The sequence below is a fragment of the Electrona antarctica genome, assembly GCF_951216825.1.
Source record: "Electrona antarctica genome assembly, chromosome: 16".
Classification (NCBI taxonomy): Eukaryota; Metazoa; Chordata; class Actinopteri; order Myctophiformes; family Myctophidae; genus Electrona; species Electrona antarctica.
Genome location: NC_136797.1, coordinates 21,954,348 through 21,973,785, shown reverse-complemented (window position 1 = coordinate 21,973,785; position 19,438 = coordinate 21,954,348). Strand labels below are relative to the sequence as shown.

General features: G+C 44.5%; 1 protein-coding gene across 2 annotated transcripts in view; it reads left to right on the top strand.

Moving 5' to 3' along the window:
- Positions 1-19,438, top strand: part of LOC306939268 (disabled homolog 2-interacting protein-like) — a 135,848-nt gene that overhangs the window by 102,764 nt on the left and 13,646 nt on the right. Inside the window, exons 9-14 of one of the 2 annotated variants that reach the window (XM_079523824.1) lie at positions 1-116; positions 3,897-4,087; positions 6,090-6,390; positions 6,816-7,098; positions 7,958-8,319; positions 14,386-14,523. The exon at positions 1-116 is cut by the window's left edge and continues 86 nt beyond it. In XM_079523824.1, coding sequence (XP_079379950.1) covers positions 1-116; positions 3,897-4,087; positions 6,090-6,390; positions 6,816-7,098; positions 7,958-8,319; positions 14,386-14,523 — 1,391 coding nt within the window. The remainder of the gene's footprint in view (positions 117-3,896; positions 4,088-6,089; positions 6,391-6,815; positions 7,099-7,957; positions 8,320-14,385; positions 14,524-19,438) is intronic. The other variant, XM_079523825.1, reaches the window with a different exon arrangement.

Below are 19,438 nucleotides of genomic sequence, written 5' to 3'. Positions count from 1 at the left end.
TCTCCAACCCAGAGACCATCTCCAACACGGCGGGCTTCGAGGGCTACATCGACCTGGGCAGAGAGCTGTCCACCCTGCACTCGCTGCTGGCCGAGGTGCTCTCCCAGATGGACCAGGTTTGTTTTTGTCTTGTTTTTGTTTTGTTATGCTTGTTTTGTTTTTGTCTTGTTTTTTTTTCATCCTTTTATAGCTATGTTGAATATTAACACTTAGGCCGCTATCATTTATTGAAAAATTAGGATCTAATTCACGCCAGCATTTTTTTAATTTGAGCTCTTATTTTGAAAAGCCGCCATTTCCGGTCTATGAGCAGTAGTCTTAACCTAGGAAACTACACGGAGCGGACAGGCCTTGTTTACCATCTGAAGCCAGACCGGAGCTCTGCAGAGCTCCAGATCGTCATATCTGTGCCGTCAAAGAAACGCTGTTTTGACCAAAATGCCATCTGGGACAAGGAATAGGAGATACAGGCGATTGAAAGAAATGGATAGAAAGCTTGTAGGTCTGCAATTTTTTTTAAATCGTGAACTCTGCCCTGCAGACACCCTACTACTGTCTCGCGTCAGAGTCTTGAGTCTTGCTAGCTCCACTTTCTGTGTGCCTGTACGTACAGTAGGTAGTAGGCCTGTCACAAATATTTTCATATAATCACCTAATCGCAATTATTTGAGACAATCGCAATTATTTCTGCATAACCGTCAATCGTTTCCATGTTGGAAAAATGTCCATACGTTTTCAAACATTTTTCAAAAATAGCAGATCTACTCTTATCTAGAAGCTGTACATTTAAAAATCATGAAATATGCATATTTATTTATTTATTTTTTCCATATCTGCCCTGTGCATTTTGTGATTACAAACGGAAATACAGATCGTAACGTTCCAATGTTCAATGCTACAAACACAATTATTTGTGTGACAATTCCTTGTCAACTTACCGGCCTATACAGCCAAACTAACATACATGAAGCAGGCACATGCGCGCCGACACGTTATGAGCTTGTAGATCTGTTTATTTTCAAATAGCCACTCTATTATGTTTTAAAGGACTTGTTTTCATAGACCCGGTTGCTTGTTTCTCTCGCAAAAAGCTAACCTGGCAACCCTGGAAGGCGCACAGTTCCGGGGGGTCCCCGGAACAACATATTTTCAGATGGGGGTCGGCGGCCTAATACATATAATTATGGGGGTCCTTGACATGAAAATGTTTGAGAACATAAACATAGGGTTTTTCAGAAAACTGTCAGGATTTAGAAGACATTTTCTAGAATCGTTCCCAGGTCTAAATGGGTTAGTATATTATTTACCCAATGCAGCGATCAATAATGCATTATTGCATAATGCATCGAAATGCACCAAGAGAAGGGGGGGGGGCTTATTAACCCCTTTTGGTGTTTTAAACATTATGTTATAATTTAGCTATTGAAAGATAGCAGATCTACAAGCTCATAGCGCGCCACCGAGTGGCGCGCTATGAGCTTGTAGGTCTGCTATTTTTGAAAAATCGTGAAAATGTGGCATATAATATACTTTTTAGAACGAACGTTTTTAACTCAAATCTTTGCTTCTGGGGGTGGTCCCTGGAACAACATATTTTCAGATGGGGGGTCGGCGGCCAAATACATCTAATTTTTGGGGTCCTTGACATGAAATATTGAGCACCAATGATATAGAAACATAGACCTGTATTTCAGAAAACTGGAGGATTTAGAAGACATATTTTACATTTCGACGTCGGGCCTAAATGGGTTAATGGCTTTACAAGGACACTTAGCATTAGCTGCAGTGGCAGAGAGGAGGCTGGTACCAATTAGACATGTGACACATCCATGGGTCAGTCTGTCATGTTACATGTGTTAAAACGCAAACGCCACTCATTAAAACGTGTTAACCCATTTAGACCTGGGAACGATTCAACTTAATGTCTTCTAAATCCTGACAGTTTTCTGAAAAACCCATGTTTCTATGTCAGAACAAGGAGCCCTAGAATTATCTGTATTTGGCCGCCGACCCCCCATCTGAAAATATGTTGTTCCAGGGACCTCCCCCCCCAGAAGCAAAGATTTGAGTTAAAAACGTTCGCTCTGAAAGAATATACATTCAAAGATTTGTGCCACATTTGCGCAATTTAAAAAAAATAGCAGACCTACAAGCTCGTAGCGCGCCACTCGGTGGCGCGCTATGAGCTTGTAGATCTGCTATTTTTCAATAGCTAAATTATAACATAATGTTTAAAACACCAAAAGGGGTTCCCGCCCAAAATGGGTTAATCACGAGACCTCTTACTGTACATTGCAAATGAGAGAGAGGAGGAGGGGTGGCAGGCGCGGAATATAGCCCCGGAATAGGGAAGAAAAAAAAAAAACATATCCTCGTGGGTAGGACGGGAGATGTGAATATAAAGTTCAATTACAGAACAACGTACTCGGAGATTGTACGTATAGTACTAAAAATGAAGTACCCTCAGGGCAATGACTCTATTCCGACTAGGGGTGCGGCGTACTGAACTGATCACATTTTAACACAATTCCTGCCGCCATTAATTAATCCCTCGATTGCGTATTGCCATGGTTTAATCACGCGTGACACTTACTTTGAAGAGCCAAATATCCGTATCGCATTTTACTATGAAACCATTCCGTGTGTGTTGACGAAGCTGGTGCTCGTTCTCTCGGTCGGTGGTGGAAAAAGTGGACCGCGAGTATCACAGCGCCTGCTACAGGCCGTTGAAAACGCTTGTCTGGGACAAAGCGACCCCTGCAATGTCGCTTCTGTGAGATAAAGCCGTCTGAAAACAGAGCCGGCAATGTTAGTGGATGCGCGCGCATTTTCAAAATGGCCGCGCCCATTGGGTCAGAAGCATAACAAAGCTAACGGACGGTAGATTTCGATACGATCGTATTAAAACATGCATTAATGAATACATCGCTGTTAAAACGGCTTTTCCGTTTGTGGCAGGCCACAAGATTCTACGTGTTAAAATTCCTATCTTCCCGGCAGGCCTCGTGTTAAAAGTGTGACGCGTTATGACTGAGTTTGTACATGAGCTGTTTTTTTTGCGACATGCTGTTGTACGACAAAGTATAAAATGGGGCTTTTATGGTGGTTAATGAGACTAATTTGTTTACAGTAGTCTATTAACCAATTCTGGGCGGGAACCCCTTTTGGTGTTTTAAGCATTGTGTTATACTTTAGCTGTTGAAAAATAGCAGATCTACAAGCTCGTAGCACGGCACCGAGTGCCGCGCTACGAGCTTGTAGGTCTGCTATTTTTGAAAAATCCAGAAAATGTGGCGCAGATCTTCTATTCCTTCAGAGCGAACGTTTTTAACTCAAACCTTTGCTTCTGGGAGGGTCCCTGGAACAACATATTTTCAGATGGGGGGTCCGCAGCCAAATACAGACAATTCTGAGGGTCCTTGACATGAAATAGGTTGAGCACCACTGACATTAGAAACATACAGTTGGAGGCCATCGATATTGTCCTTTTCTTTTTGCTGAGGTTTGCGTGATCTGCGCAAAAGGACAGTTAACCCATTTTGGGCGGGAACCCCTTTTGGTGTTTTAAACATTATGTTATCATTTAGCTATTGAAAAATAGCAGATCTACAAGCTCATAGCGCGCCACCGAGTGGCACGCTACGAGCTTGTAGGTCTGCTATTTTTGAAAATATTTATTTCAGAAAACTGGAGGATTTAGAAGGATTTTTTAAAATTTTGAGGTCAGGCCTAAATGGGTCAAATGATAAGGGACAATATCGGTGGCACCCAACTGTAGGGTTTTTCAGAAAACTTTCCTGATTTAGAAGGCATTTTGTAGAATCGTCCTCAGGTCTAAATGGGTTCAAATCTATTTGAATTTGTTCTAACTCCATGTCTTGTCTCCCCCATGGCAGAGCACGGCCTCCAAGCTGGGTCCTCTGCCCAGGATCCTGCGGGAGGTGAACACGGCGTTGTCCAACCCGTCCAGCGTCCACACGGTGACACAGGGACAGTCGTCGTCCTCCTCCTCCCCTCCGGCCGGCGCCGCCGGCTGCAGCATCTCCACCGGCCTCCAGAAGATGGTCATCGACAACGACCTTTCCGGGTAAATATAAGACAGTGGTTTTCAACCCTTTTTCATAGCAAAAAAAAGTCCATTGTTTATTCAGCATTTTGAGTGGGGGTGATTGACAGCTGTGGCGGCCAATCACCGGGTCAGCTCGGGTTTTAGTCATTACCCGAGGTCCGAGACACACGGGATCCGCTCCGAATGTACCCGGGAGTCACTTCTGGTAAACGGAACCGGGACCGGCTGCGGGTCGGTTCGGTCCCCGGGTATTTTCGGATCTCGGGCTTAACCGAAGACCTCTATCTCAGACCCAAAACTAAAGAATATTTTGTTGTCGTTTGGATACGATGTTGTCCACAATTCCATGCTGTATTGATGTTGGTACCATTAGGAGAGATGACACGCAAACGTTGATCAAAATAACAATTCTTCTACATTCTCTAACTGAGAGCGAGAGAGCTTACAGACATATAGACACAGAGAGAGAGAGAGAGAGAGAGAGAGAAGGGAAGGGAGACAGAAAAGCCTGAGTGGCCGTTCAAGAACACACACTCGGGCAGACAGATGGAGTGCTGGAAAGGACGGAGAAAAGAGGAGGAGACGTTGTGATGTGACTGATAGAGATTATTAGAAGATAAATCATATCTGTCAAGGTAATCATCTCCAGGCAATATAAAGGCCCTGTGTGACTGTGTGACAGCGTAGCCCGGTGGAGAGGGGGAGGGCGAGAGGATGAAGGATGGAAGTGATTGAGCATAGATGAAGGTACATAAACGCCTCGGTCTCGGACACAAATAGAATCCGCACTTGCCCACCCCCCCACCCGTGTGAATATTGCATGACTCTGCAGTGGCACTGGAGTGATACGTTTTTTTTCCTCAAAAATCTACATCAGTATCTAAAGCAATCTGATTCCATTCATTTCACTTCCACCCATGCAGTGTAATGGATCCATTGCTTCATTCACTCAGAGCCGACCGATGCCAGGGTTTTGGGTCCGATCGCGATTTTGGAGAGTCCTTGGTCAGTAGGGCCACTGATGTTTAGAGTTTTGACCGTTGTGGTGATGTGTAACAAAACAAAAACAAAGAAAGAGGGGCAGCCTATCTCCTGTTTCTGTAGCGCGAGGCAGCTCGATGTACAAGTACACCCCTTGGACATGACGCTAGTATGTCACAGTATGACCCAATGCAGCCCTTTGAGTCATTGGATCCCTTTTTTATAGACTTTGGTATGACTCAACCACTGACAACCATACAGTATATTGAACCACAACCTCCCAATTTCAGGGCGGACACTCTTAACCACAAGGCCAATGAGTTGGTTGGTAGGCCTAAAAAAAAGAAAGAAGACAATCAAATTAAAGTTTAAAACTTGACTCATAAGCAAAATAAATAAACATGAACACAAATAATCTTTTGATAAAAAAAAATGTAAACACAAAAATAATAATAAAAATATGTTGAATGTTTGAAAAAAAAAAAAGGAAAAAGTCTTTTGATGATCAATGTCTCATTAAACACCCATTAAAACGGGGGAAAACATCTGTATCCCTAATAGCAGATATACAAGCTCACGGCGTGTCACTTCATGACGCGATGGGAGCTTGCAAATCTGATATTTGTTTGCTCTGAAAGAATATATATTCAAAGATTTGTGCCGCATTTGTACGATTTTTCAAAAATAGCAGACCTACAAGCTATGAGCTTGTAATAATAATAATAGCTCAACTGTATATACTGTAGCGCTTTTCTAAATACCCAAAGTGCTTTACATAGGAACACTAGGAACATTGTAGATCTGTTATTTTTCAATAGCCAAAGTATAACATAATGCTTAGTTAAAACACCAAAAGGGGTTCCTGTCCAGAATGGGTTAAACAGCTGGTGGATGGAAATGACGCTCGCGCGCCGCTGAAAAGCGTCTCCGGTTTATCGCCGACACGTCAAGTTGCATCTTGCCGCTTCTTGCCGCTACTGACACTCTGTCCACTAGTGACGCTTGAAAGTTGACCTGTTTTATTTCCCTTGCTTCCCAGCTTGGTGGACTTCACCAGGTTACCCTCCCCCACCCCCGAGAACAAGGACCTGTTCTTTGTGACCAGGAGCTCGGGGGGGGTCCAGCCCTCGCCGGCGCGGAGCTCCAGCTACTCGGAGACCAACGAGCCCGACGTGGGCATGGCCAACGGCAGCAAGAGCCTCTCCATGGTGGATCTCCAGGACCCCCGCGGCCTGGACGGCTGCCCGGGGGGGACGACGCCCGGCTCCTCGGACGGCCTGGGAGACGTCCTCCCGCCCCCCGCCGCCTCCGTCGGGGTGTGGTCAGCCAGGACCCCGCAGGTATATACTGTAGGCCGACCGGACGCGTTGGTTAGTTAAAACTGTCTCAGTGCCACATGACGCCTTTTTTTTTTTTTTTTTTTTTTGAAAATTCCTCTAATCTGGTGTGCAGCTGATGACATGCACATGACATGCACAATATAATTTCATTGTCTTTCTTTTATTTATAATGGGCTTCGGTGGCAACGAGGGCCAAAACTGGTGTCCACCAGGTGGCACTGAATGAGTAAACACAAGTAAATACGAACGCAAAAATACGAGCCAAGAGTGCTAATGTGCGATTTGTGAAACGGTATGAAAGTCTGATTTTTCCGCTGCGATCGAGCTTGTACATTTGCTATTTTTTTTACATCTTGGGAACTACTGTTTTAGAAGGCATTTGTAGAATGGGTTTTTACACATGAGTCACCCTACTCTCCCCACAGGGCAATCTCCCAGGAGGTCCCACCCTGAGGAGGCCGGGGCAGACCCCCACCACCACCACCACCCCGGGGATGGAGAGCGTGGTCGGCACCCCTGGGCGGCCGGCGCAGCTCCTGGCGCCCCTGTCCTTCCAGAACCCCGTGTACCAGATGGCGGCCGGCCTGCCCGTGTCCCCGCGCGGCCTGGCCGACTCCGGCTCCGAGTGCCACAGCTCGGTCAGTTCCCATAGCAACAACGAGGACGGGCCGGCGGGAGGGAAGCACGCCTTCCTCAACCACGGCGGAGGTAACTTGATGACCGCTGATGTCCGACTGCTGTCCGGTGTGGGAACCTCGTATTGCAGTGGTCCGCACACTTTGTCATGTCAAGGACCCCCCAAAATGTACACTCACTAGCCCGCGGACCCCCCATTTGAAAATATATGCCAAGGACCCCCATGAGAGAAGATTCTTTTTACGGCTCTAGCAGTGATTCTCAACCATTTTTCATTTCAAGGGCCTCCAGTTTGCCATGAATTAGGCTACGGTCCCCTAATGGCATTTATATCTCTCTATTTTCTAGGGGTTTAACAAAACAAGTGCAATCGAAAAACTATTTTAATTTCAACAATCAAAGTATAATTGTTACGTAAACGGCAACATATCGTATAGTTTCACTTTGCTTGCATCGTATCGTTTTGCAACACAAATAATTAGTACATATGCGCTGTACTGTTTTTACACCTGGATAAATGTGTGTTATTCTCGTGTGTTCATGTCAAGGTGCACGTTTGTCCATAATGTGTTCAAATACAGAGTCCATGTATTTGCCAAAGAAACACTTTACTTTGACAGCAACGATTTTCAACCCATTTTGGGCGGGAACCCCTTTTGGTGTTAGCATTATGTTATGCTTTAGCTATTGAAAAATAGCAGATCTACAAGCTCATAGCGCGCCACCGAGTGGCGCGCTATGAGCTTGTAGGTCTGCTATTTTTGAGAAATCGAAGAACTGACAGAGAAACATAGCTTTTTCAGAAAACTGTCAGGATGTAGAAGACATTTTTTAGAATCTGATCTCAGGTCAAAATGGGTTAAAACCTCACAACGAAGTAACCGCAGAGGCTACAACACTAATCCTTAATTACCCTTGTTAACATCCCCAGGTGGAGGAGGAGCGGGGGGGAGCAGCGGGGACGAGTACTCCCGGCGCTCGGGGGAGTTCACCCGTCGACAGCTGTCTCTCACGGACGCGCAGCAGCAGCCCTCCATGCCCAGGCAGAACAGCGCCAGCGCCGGCCCCCAGCGCAGGATAGACCAGCCGCCCCCGCCCCAGAGCGTCACGCGGGGCCGCACGCCCCCCAACCTGCTCCCCAGCGGGCTGCCCTACCCCCGGCCGCCCTCCGGCAGCATGATGACGTCCTCCCCCGACTGGCCCAGCAGCAGCACCGGGGCCCGGCTACGGCAGCAGTCGTCCTCCTCCAAGGGAGACAGTCCAGAGACCAAGCAGCGGGCTCAGCACAAACAGGTACCGTATGGGGAGAGAACTACATTCCCGCACACTAAATGGGCCATGTCCACACCGGAGCCATAGAGAGTAAGACTAGAGTTACGACATTGAGGGGGCAGAAAACCGAGCGCTCGAGTGCTGTTCATGCAGCCTGAACTGGGACAATCTGGAGTTTGAAAAACATTGTTTTCAACGAGGGCGGCGCAAATAAGATATTTTTTTTAGGCATGTGTGCAACATGCCAACTGTTTGAAAGTATTGTACAGTAACAACTAAAGTCTCTGTAATGTTTATGTTGTACTATTACAAGTAAGACGCGTGAACGCGGGAAGCGAACGCAGCTGTTGTGGCAGTCTGACACACACACACACACACACACACACACACACACACACACAGAGCTTTTCTTTCCTCATAATTATTTTTTATTTATTTTTTTAAGTTTATTTTTTAAAGGGTTTTTTTGCGTGCATGTGTGCGTGCGATGCACGTGCGGGTGGTGCGGGTGGTGTTACAGCGTGACACACACACACAGACAGACAGACAGACAGACAGACACACAGACAGACATGATCTGCTGGGTCTCATAGTAAATGCTCACTGCGTTCGCAACTAAATAAACAATCTAAAATGGAGGGATTTAAGATCATTAAAGCTGGGCTGTTGCCCTGAGTCCAATGCATTTCTGCCAACCTCCGGTCCAGGACTTTTGTCACTGTTTGCTATGCTCTTCGACCAATAGATGTCTATGTAGAAGAGCCATGGTAGAAGAGCCATTGGACTGGCCCCATGAAGTGAACAGAGTTGTCGCAACTCTGTCTTACTCTATGGCTCTGGTCCACACTAGACAAGTGTGTTTTTTTTTTGTTTGTTGAGTGATTGAGTTGAGAGCGCTTACGCGTGCACTGAGCGAGACGCAGATCAGCTCACACACTTCCCTAAATAAACTTCGGAACCTTCCCTAAATCAACCCGGGACAACGCTCCACACGTCCCAGACGCTTCTGGCTCCAAAAGGGTGGAACAAACTTTCCAATGCAGTTAGAACTGCAGATCTCACTCCCGATCTCTCATCGTAATCTGAAGACTCCCCTCTTCAGACTTTAGCCCGTAGCACTTGCCGGGAGTGAGTGAAGGTTAACATGTAATTTAGATTAGCATGTTATGTAGACAGATGCCAGGTCCATTTGTTGACCTGGCACCCTATAGTGTGTAGTGTCAATGTACAGATTATTATTCATTTATTTATTTCCAATTTTCAATACTTTTACTTCTAGTCCACTAGTACATCTCGGAGGCAAATCTTTTTTTTTTTTTTACCAGGGATGGAGCTATTGATAATGAGCACCTTATCAATCAGGCTTAACGAGCCGGGTTCTTATCGAGCCCACTATCGAGCATTTTCTATTTTGTGGAAAGACTGGAGACAATACATTCTGAACAGAACCAGTATCTTTTACTAGGGCCTTCAAATACAGTACTTTTCTAACAGACGGAAGGCAAATGACCTTTTTTACCAATAAAATAATATTAAAGAAACTTAACTGATTAATATGTTAATATGTGCATAATTTAGTTTACCCGGGCAGCGCTGGTTGGCAGGTATCAATACACTTTTAGACCGATATATGTTTGTGCCAGAAGGGTGATTACATTTATTTCTTGATCGCCTCTTGTCTTGATTGTTTAAACATGATGTCATGGGCCGCTATGCTCGATAACATGCTTGCTAAGCCTAGATAAAGCTTAGTGATAACGGGTACTCAATAAGATTATCGGATTTTTTTCCTGGTATATCTGTTATCAAGCTCCATCCCTAATTTTTACTCCACTACATTTATTTGAAGACTTTAGTCACTAGTTACTTTAATAATCAAACATTTCAACCATAGATCTACAAGCTGCGTCTTTTCTTGATATGACTCATTGTGAGCTTGTAGATCTGTTATTTTCAAAAATGTTTTTTAATACATTTGAAAACTTGAAACGAGACATTCTGCATAGTGAGTACTTTCTACTTTTGGTACTTTAAAGGGCCACTTCACCCCTTTTGCAACCAGATCTTATTTTAATGATGTTTTGGAGACAAGAAACACTTTCCTGGGGTTTGTATGTGTGTAATATGTGTTTTTAGATATTTTAGTATTTCCAAGTGTCCATGATGTCATGGACACTGGGCTCACTTACTTCCTGGACTACATGTTGTCTCAGTAAGACAGCCCTCCCCCTATCCACAAGGAGGAGCAGTGTACCAGAGCATTATGGGAATTGTAGTCCAGGAAGGAAGTGAGCCCAGTGTCCATGACATCATGGAGTCCATGGACACTTTGAAATACTGAAATATCTAAAAACACAAATTACCCACATAAATTACCCACACAGGAAAGTGTTTATTCTCGTCTCCCAAACATCATTAAAATAAGATCTGGTTGCAAAAGGGGTGAAGTGGCCCTTTAAGAGCATTTTGATGCCAATACTCTTGTACTTTGACTCAAGTGCACTTTGAATTCCGGACTTTTTACTTGAAACAGGGCGGCGGCGGTGGCTCAGGTGTAGGCTGGATGGTAACCGCAAGGTTGCCAGTTCGAACCCTGTGGGCTCCCCCAGAGTTAGTGTCGAAGTGTCCTTGAGCAAGACACTGAACCCCTAATTGCTCCCGATGTGCTGGTTGGTGCCTTGCATGGTTTCCGCCGCCATCGGTGTATGAATGTGTGTGTGAATGGGTGAATGTAATGCACAATCTCTGTAAAGCGCCTTGGATAAAGGTGCTTTATAAATGCACCATTTACCATTTAACAGTAGTTCTGCTTTGCAGTATTGATACTTTTACTTAAGTACAACTTTTGAGTATGTGGAACACTCCCGGAAATGGCACTTGGCAGCAAGAAAATGAAAAAAACAAAAACTTTTTGTGGACAAGGCCCCCCTAAAGCCTGATTTGTACTCTGTAGTGTACATGTCATCAGTATCACATTTCATGGCAGGGTCTCCGGGACAGAGTCATTTGAAATGGTGCCCGTGGCCTAATGAAAGTTAATTTGGGGCTCTGTGTGACGTGAACAAGTTTGAACACCCCCCTGCAGTAACACACACACACAGTCACGGAACAAACACTCTTAATCCACATGTACATAATCACTCCCGCTCGATGGCTGCTTAGAGTGAGTCAATTAAGTTCACATTTTGATATTTATGACGGCGATACAAGAAACAACCTTTCCAATCATATCATATCCACGATGGGAGGGGCGGTATGGGAGGGGCTGTGCCTCCTCGCTCTGTGTGAAGGGCTCTGATGAACTACACTCATTGTGTGTATAATAATAATAACTGTAATACAGTATGCTTGGAGGCAGCTCATTGCCTCTCCTCTGCATGGTGGCAATGGAGTAGGCACAATTATCTCCTCGTTAACCACTTAAAGTTAATAATTAGTTATACGGCGAGCGGCAAAAATTAGGCAACCGCGATGTGTTGCTGTGAATCGCGATGTGTAGATTCTGAAAATGTCAACCGATAACCAAATTTAGGCTCCTCCTGTCTACATGTGGAAGTGCCCTTAAGGGCAAGACACTGAACCCCAAATTGCTCCCGATGTGCTGGTTGCTACCTTGCATGGCTTCCGCCGCAATCGGTGTATGAATGTGTGTGTGAATGTAAAGCACCTTGGATAAAGTCGTTATATGAATGCACCATTTACCAGGTAAAAAGTGGTTAAATAGTAAAAGATTTGTTATGTGTGAATACAAAAGACAGACAGTCCACACATGAACAAAATAAAAATGAAATTAAACAAAAATAAAATGACAGCTGATGGCCGATTGATTGATTGATTGATTGATTGGTTGGTTGATGTTGTAATGGCTGTAGGAATGGCTAATGTCAAGCAGGAAGAATTGACGACAGAGATGGTCTTAAAGGATGTAATGCATTTTTCATCAAACAAAACTGGAACTTGTAACATCTGATTTGAAGCCTTGTGTCGTTTTCCTGCATGCTGTCTCCTGTGCAAAGTCATTTAACCACGTAAACCCTGTCATGTCATCGCTGTTGGGGAACCTCAGAAACCTCATATCTCCACAAGACCGTGGAGTCAGCTTATAGGCGAGGGTTCCCCTCCCTCTCAATTCCAAATCTCTTCACCGAAGATTTGAGCTGAGCTTGTCGATCTGCTTTTTAAGTGGTGCAACCACTTCCTTAAGTGACTATGTGTGTGGCTGGGTGGCTGGGTGGGTGGGTGGGTGGCTGGCTGGGTGGGTGCGAAAACAGCACGAAAACAGCATGCTTGTTTTTCACCACCTGTGCGTAACCTAACACACACACAAACACACACGCACATATTAACAGTATATATGGTGATTTTGGGTGTGTCAGTACAGTACAGTACAGTACAGTACAGTGAAGGGTACAGTAGAGGCACCCCCACACGGTAACTCTGTCATTTCTCAACCGTTTCGGACGCGGGGCGGCTCGCCGGAATCGGGCCGGCACCCTGGGTGCGTTCATGTGGGTCTGGAACCCCCCCCCCCCCCACACACACACACACACACACACTTGCACCACTTACTTCACACGGGTGTGATTTTTTTTGTTCTCCCGCTACTAGGGTCCATGTTGTTCACTCGTCTGTGTTTTAGTTTGTTTCAATTGTACCTTCACAACAGATGTATTTCCTTAGTCCTTTGGATTCAGATCGAATCAGCTCGAATCCACCTTCTTGTAATTCAGTTGTTCAGATTGCTCGGCCTGTTCACTGTCATGAAGTATTTTGACTGTTCTATTGATCACTGTTAAGTTCCACCACACACCCTCTCTCTGTTAGCACACATACCCATTACTGTTGCAGGTGTGTATGATGTGTTAACCCATTCTGGACGGGAACCCGTTTTGGTGTTTTAACTAAGCATTATGTTATACTTTAGCTATTGAAAAATAGCAGATCTACAAGCTCATAGCGCGCCACCGAGTGGCGCGCTACGAGCTTGTAGGTCTGCTATTTTTGAAAAATCGTGAAAATGTGGCACAAATCTTTGAATATGGTATATTCTTTCAGAACTTGACTTTTTATTTATTTCGACGTCAGGCCTAAATGGTTTAAAGTCAGTTAATCTGGGTGGTACAGTTAAGCAGAAGTAAGTGTGCGTGCGTGCGTGCGTGTGTGTGTGTGCGTGTGTGTATGATAACACCTGTGCGTCCATATCACCCTGCTTCCAGTCAAGAGACACCTCGTAGTTGTATCCATGTGCATTCCAAGCCTCCTCCTGCCGTGTGTTCTGTTGGTGTGTTTGCATCAGGGCTGGGCAAAACATAGACATCTCTAACCGACGTTGATCATTTAGGTTCATCGAATAATTGACAAGCTGGGTAAAAGATAATATATATATACACCCTATTGTGCTGAATATAAGACTACGTTTTTTTTCTTCCAATGGAAATATCCTAAAAAAACGGCGTCGTATTATAATCGGGACTAGACTATTTTTCCACAAATGAGTCTTGAAAAACGGGGGGTCGTCTTATAATCAGAGTCGTCTTATATTCGGCACAATACATATTTTTTACAACATTCAGCAGGGAGAAATTCGAATAGATTGTTTATAATCGACTAAGCCGATTAGCCACCCAAGTCTTGTAATAAACGTTGCCGTGCGTCGGTGCAATAGTCAATCTACAACAAGCTCTGCGAGCTCGTGGATTGGCTAGTTTCACTATCGTTCACTAATCATAAACTTAACCCATTTTGGGCGGGTACCCCTTTTGGTGTTAGCATTATGTTATGCTTTAGCTATTGAAAAATAGCAGATCTACAAGCTCATAGCGCGCCACCGAGTGGCGCGCTACGAGCTTGTAGGTCTGCTATTTTTGAAAAATCAAAGAACGACCGACATAGAAACATAGCTTTTTCAGAAAACTGTCATTTTCAAACAGACATTTTTAGAATCTGATCTCAGGTCAAAATGGGTTAAGTCATATCCCAGCCCAGCCCTGGTTTGCAACGCACGCATGCTCCCCCCATCCCATTTTGCGCTCAGCTCATGTGCGTATGTATGTGTGTTGTGTTGTGTTGTGTGTTTGGTTCCACTAGGCCCCTTCCCCAGTGAACCCCAATGCGTTGGATCGCACCGCCGCCTGGCTATTGAATATGAATGTGCAGTATTTAGACCATGAGGGGATGGAGGCCGAGTTACACAGAAACAGAGAGGATCTGACTCAGGTGGAGAAGGTAACGACCCCCGACCTCCCCCTCAATCCCCAACCTCACGCTTTATCTGCTGTTCCACAGTGTTGATTTTGTGTTGACCTAAAACCATGACGAAAACTAAGCTATGATGACTGAAACTAAGACTGGGTATATTGTAGGGCATTAAGCAACTAGTCCACTAGTTGACCTTGTTGGTACTAGTTGACTAGTTGATAAGAAAAAGGAAAAAAAAGTTTATTTCTTTTATTTTTTATTTTTCCCCGATTTTGTAGGCCTCAAGATCAGGTAGATTATAATTATAGTCACCAATGTACACAGTTTTTAAATGTACACATATTTATTTCCCCCAAATAAACATAATAGGTGGTTAAACAACTAGTCGACTAGTAATCTAGGCAACTAGTCAACTAGTAAAAATGACTAGAAGTGAATGCCCTAGTATATTGACAATTTTCGTCAGCAAATTAAAAAACTAGACTAAAATGTTAGGAAGGGCCTATAGTGGCTAGTGGACAAGAGATCCAGTATAAGTAAAAGACACTTCAAGTCATTTTACACTTGGGTGCATGCTGAAAATTGCAGATCTTCAAGCACACGACGCGTAGCTGGTAGATCGGCAAGTGTAAAATCGGCCATTACGACAGCATCAAGGCCCGCCAAAAATCCATTTTAGTCGACTAAATCAACTGTAGATTTAGTCGACTAAAATCTTTTATTTAGTCGACTAAAACTGGACTATAACACTAAAACATTCCAAATGTGACTAAAACTAAATGGAAACTATTCAAAAAGACTGGCTAAAAACTCAAATCAAAATGTGTCTTGTCAAAATCAACACTGCTGCTCCAGCCGTCCGTTCACTTCAACCCTCTGTGACTGTCCTCCTCCTTCAACTCTCTGTTTCACACTCGCTGCTTCTGGTGACGTTTTACTTTCATAGCATCTTGAAGGACCACTTCACCACCTTTTTCCAACCTATCTTCGTACAATTAGTCCTCACTGATGTTCATGATGAAATTGCAAAAATAATATCTAATCCGTCTCATGATAGGGCTGTGGGCAGTTCATAAACCCGCCTTCCAGTGACATCATCGTTAGGCAGAGTTTTTCTTTTTTTGCAAGACCGATGATGGCTTCCAAGTTGCATTGTAACTTTTCAGGAATAGGAATAGTTCCAAGATGGTTACAAGTTGCATTGTAACTTCTCAGGAATAGGAATAGTTCCAAGATGGTTACAAGTTGCATTGTAACTTCTCAGGAATAGAGTCTTGCCGTTTCTATTAGCTTGGATTCCCCATCGATGATGTCACCGGAAGACAGGTTTCCGAACTGCCCCACAGCCCTCCTATATGAGACACAGGCCGACTAGAATTTATTTTGCTAATAATTCTATCGTGAACATTAGTGAGGACCAATTATATGAAGATAGGTTGAAGTGTAGTGAAGTTGTCCTTCAAGTGTACAACTCTCACCCTTCCAAGGACCCCTGAGGGTCCCTGCACCCTAGTTTGAGAACCAACTGCTCTACTTTCCTCACCTTCTTAAAGGTGCTGTTTTTTGTTAACATACAGTAAGTGTTCAATATCTCTGTATTCCGAAATAATTTCTCTGGAGTGTTTGACTGTTTGTTCAATAGCTGTGGTCTAGTCCCCACCTCTCCCAGCTCTGTTTGTTCAATAGCCGTGGTCTAGTCCCCACCTCTCCCAGCTCTGTTTGTTCAATAGCCGTGGTCTAGTCCCCACCTCTCCCAGCTGTTTGTTCAATAGCCGTGGTCTAGTCCCCACCTCTCCCAGCTGTTTGTTCAATAGCCGTGGTCTAGTCCCCACCTCTCCCAGCTCGGAAAATTCATTTTTCAGGTGGACGATTACCGATTTCATCCAGTCGGGAGAGAGAGAGAGAACTCATACAGGATTCAGGAATAAACGAGAAGAAATTGCATGTGATGAAACAAATTTAACGAGCAGCTGGGGTCCTCTCTCCCTTTACTGAACAAACACACACATAGCAATTACTATCAGAATATAGTATTGGCATTGTGCGCAAACTACACATTATTGTCTCTGCCGGGTAAAGAATATAGACATCTAGGTCCGACGACATGGTCCACATCTGGAAATGTTGATGGCTAGCGTTTTCCGCCGAGAAACGGCAACATTGTGATCTGCGGAAATGTTCAATGCCAACGTTTTTCCCCCCGGGCAACGAGTTTGTGTCCCCCTCCTCTCGGGACTTCTTCCATCTAACAGTTAGGTAAAGGTACAGGAAGGCGTTAGATTCTAACTCCTCCCTTTACCTTTAAAACGCCATCTCACCATAGCACGGTTTCCCCTGTTTTAACCCATTTAGGCCTGAGGACGATTCTACAAATGTCTTCTAAATCCTGACAGTTTTCTGAAAAACACATGTTTCTATGTCAAGTCGTTCTCAAACAAGGACCCCAAAAAATATATGTAATTGGCCACAAACACATTGAAAGTGTGTGCACGCACACACTCGTGTGTGTAATGTGTGCGTGCGTGCGTGCGTGCGAGGTTGCCATGTTTGTGAAATGTGCGTCTGTTTGTTCTAGAGAGAGAAAGGTGAAGATTCACCCGCCTTGCCACTCAGCGTTTGTTTACCGTCACTCTGCTGCCTGCGAGCGCCCATGCTGTTGGCGATAGCACAGTTACAGTATACATGCATAAAGATTACTGGTGTGCACATCCAACCCCAATTACATTTCTCCTATACACTCCCCGGGCATGTGTTACATAATATCGTCTTCTGTCGGGTGGAAACCTCATAATGTCCAAGACAGTTACTCTTCAGGTCTACTCTAGAAGGATCTGCTACTTTTGATGCTTTTGTGTGTCGCTGTAGTATGATCAAGTAGCAGGGCGTTAACACTTTGACGCCATACCCCGCGTTCCCCGCATTTTAATCAAATATCCAACGCTGCCGACATTGTTTTATTACCTTTGGAGCATACGCTGAAGTATTTGCAGCTTTCAACCACGAAAATCCGGTAAAAAATGGTCCATCGTCTTGTTATGATCAGACGCACCAGCGGCCATGACAATGCGAAACGAAACCACAGTGCAGAGCAAGTTGTAGTCCAAACAAACCCCCCGTCCACTTGCATTGGGCTCAATTTCCCAGAAGCCCTAGCAGCCCAGATGATGACTTGATTTCCGGTTTCGTCATCATAACGCGACGGCCTCGTCATCAGGTCCCGGACTTAGAGTATATATGAATAGAGACGGCACCCGGATGAAACCCTGAGGCGAAATGGACATAGTGGCCGAATTTGATATTGCAGCGTGGGCCCAAACACATGAACGCGCTGGTCCGTTGACTATCATTGTGCACGTTCACGATGACACGTGAACGCTGAATGCCTGCAATGATAGTCAGCGGCAGCGCGTTCATGTGTTTGGGCCCAATCCATCCCAGAATGCACTCTGTTCCTACCCAGAATGCACAGTGATATCGCCTCATGCGCTTTTGAGCAACTTAATGCAAGTGGATGGGAGGAGAACTCGGGTGCCGTCTCTATTCATATATACTCTAAGGTCCCGGATAAATGCGCTGTTTCTTTTTAATTATTTTAAAACAGAGAATTAAACGCATTAAACAAATAGCGGGAATAGCGTATTATGCAGCGGCGGAACACTGGATCAAACAATTAGCGGCACTAGAACTGTTAATTTAAAAAAAAAAAACACAAAACGGAGTGCCGCCCCGTGTCCGAAACGGTTGAGAAATGACAGAGTTACCGTGTGCCGGTCCCTGTACTGTACTGTACTGTACTGTACTGTACTGTACTGTACTGTACTGTACTGTACTGTACTGTACTGTACTGTACTGTACTGTACTGGCACACCCAAAATCATCATATATACAGTTAATATGTGCATGTGTGTGTTAGGTTGCGCACAGGTGGTCAAAAACAACCATGCTGTTTTCGTGCTCATACCCAGCCAGGCAGGCAGGCAGGCACCCAGCCAGCCAGACAGCCAGCCAGCCAGCCAGCCACCCACCCACACACATAGCTCCGTAAGGGAGTGGTTGCACCACTCAACAAAAATCACTAATTCACTGAATTTTGATGTGCTCCGAATATTTTCCCCAATTATGTTTCATCATACATACATACATACATACAGCCCTTTAAAACCATTCAAAAGCATCCAAAGTAGCAGATCTACAAGCTCGAAACGCGTGGCTTCGCGCCACATTTCAAGCTTGTAGATCTGCTACTTTTGGAGTCTTTGGCGTGACGCTGTAGTGTTGATCAAGTAGGTCGGACGTTCATTTATGAAAGAATAAGTACAATTAAAAAATCTGAAAATGGAGATAAGAGGTTTCTGTCCCGACAATATAATCCAGCACACAAGAAATTAAAAGAATAAATTAAAATAAAACCAAGCACTCAGAGAGATGCTAACACCCACAGCTAGTCTCCGGAGAGGCAGGCGCTCGTCTCGCATCATTTGAAAACGCTTCCGCCCAACAGTCTGTGCATCAGAAGCACTGAACACTGGAAAGCATCTGTGTAACTACTGTAAACATTTCATACTTTTATTGTTGTTGTTGTTATTGTTGTTGTTATTGTTATTATTAACCCATTCTGACCTGAGATCAGATTCTAAAAATGTCTTCTACATCCTGACAGTTTGCTGAAAAAGCTATGTTTCTACAGTATGTCGTTCTTCGATTTTTCAAAAATAGACCTACAAGCTCGTAGCGCGCCACTCGGTGGCGCACTGTGAGCTTGTAGATCTGCTATTTTTCAATAGCTAAAGCATAACGCAATGCTAACACCAAAAGGGGTTCCCGCCCAAAATGGGTTAACAGGCTCATAGCGTGGCATCGTAAACATTTCGTGCAAATCTTTGAATATCTATAGATATAGATAATAACATAGTTTTGTATTATACATTTGTAGAATCGACCT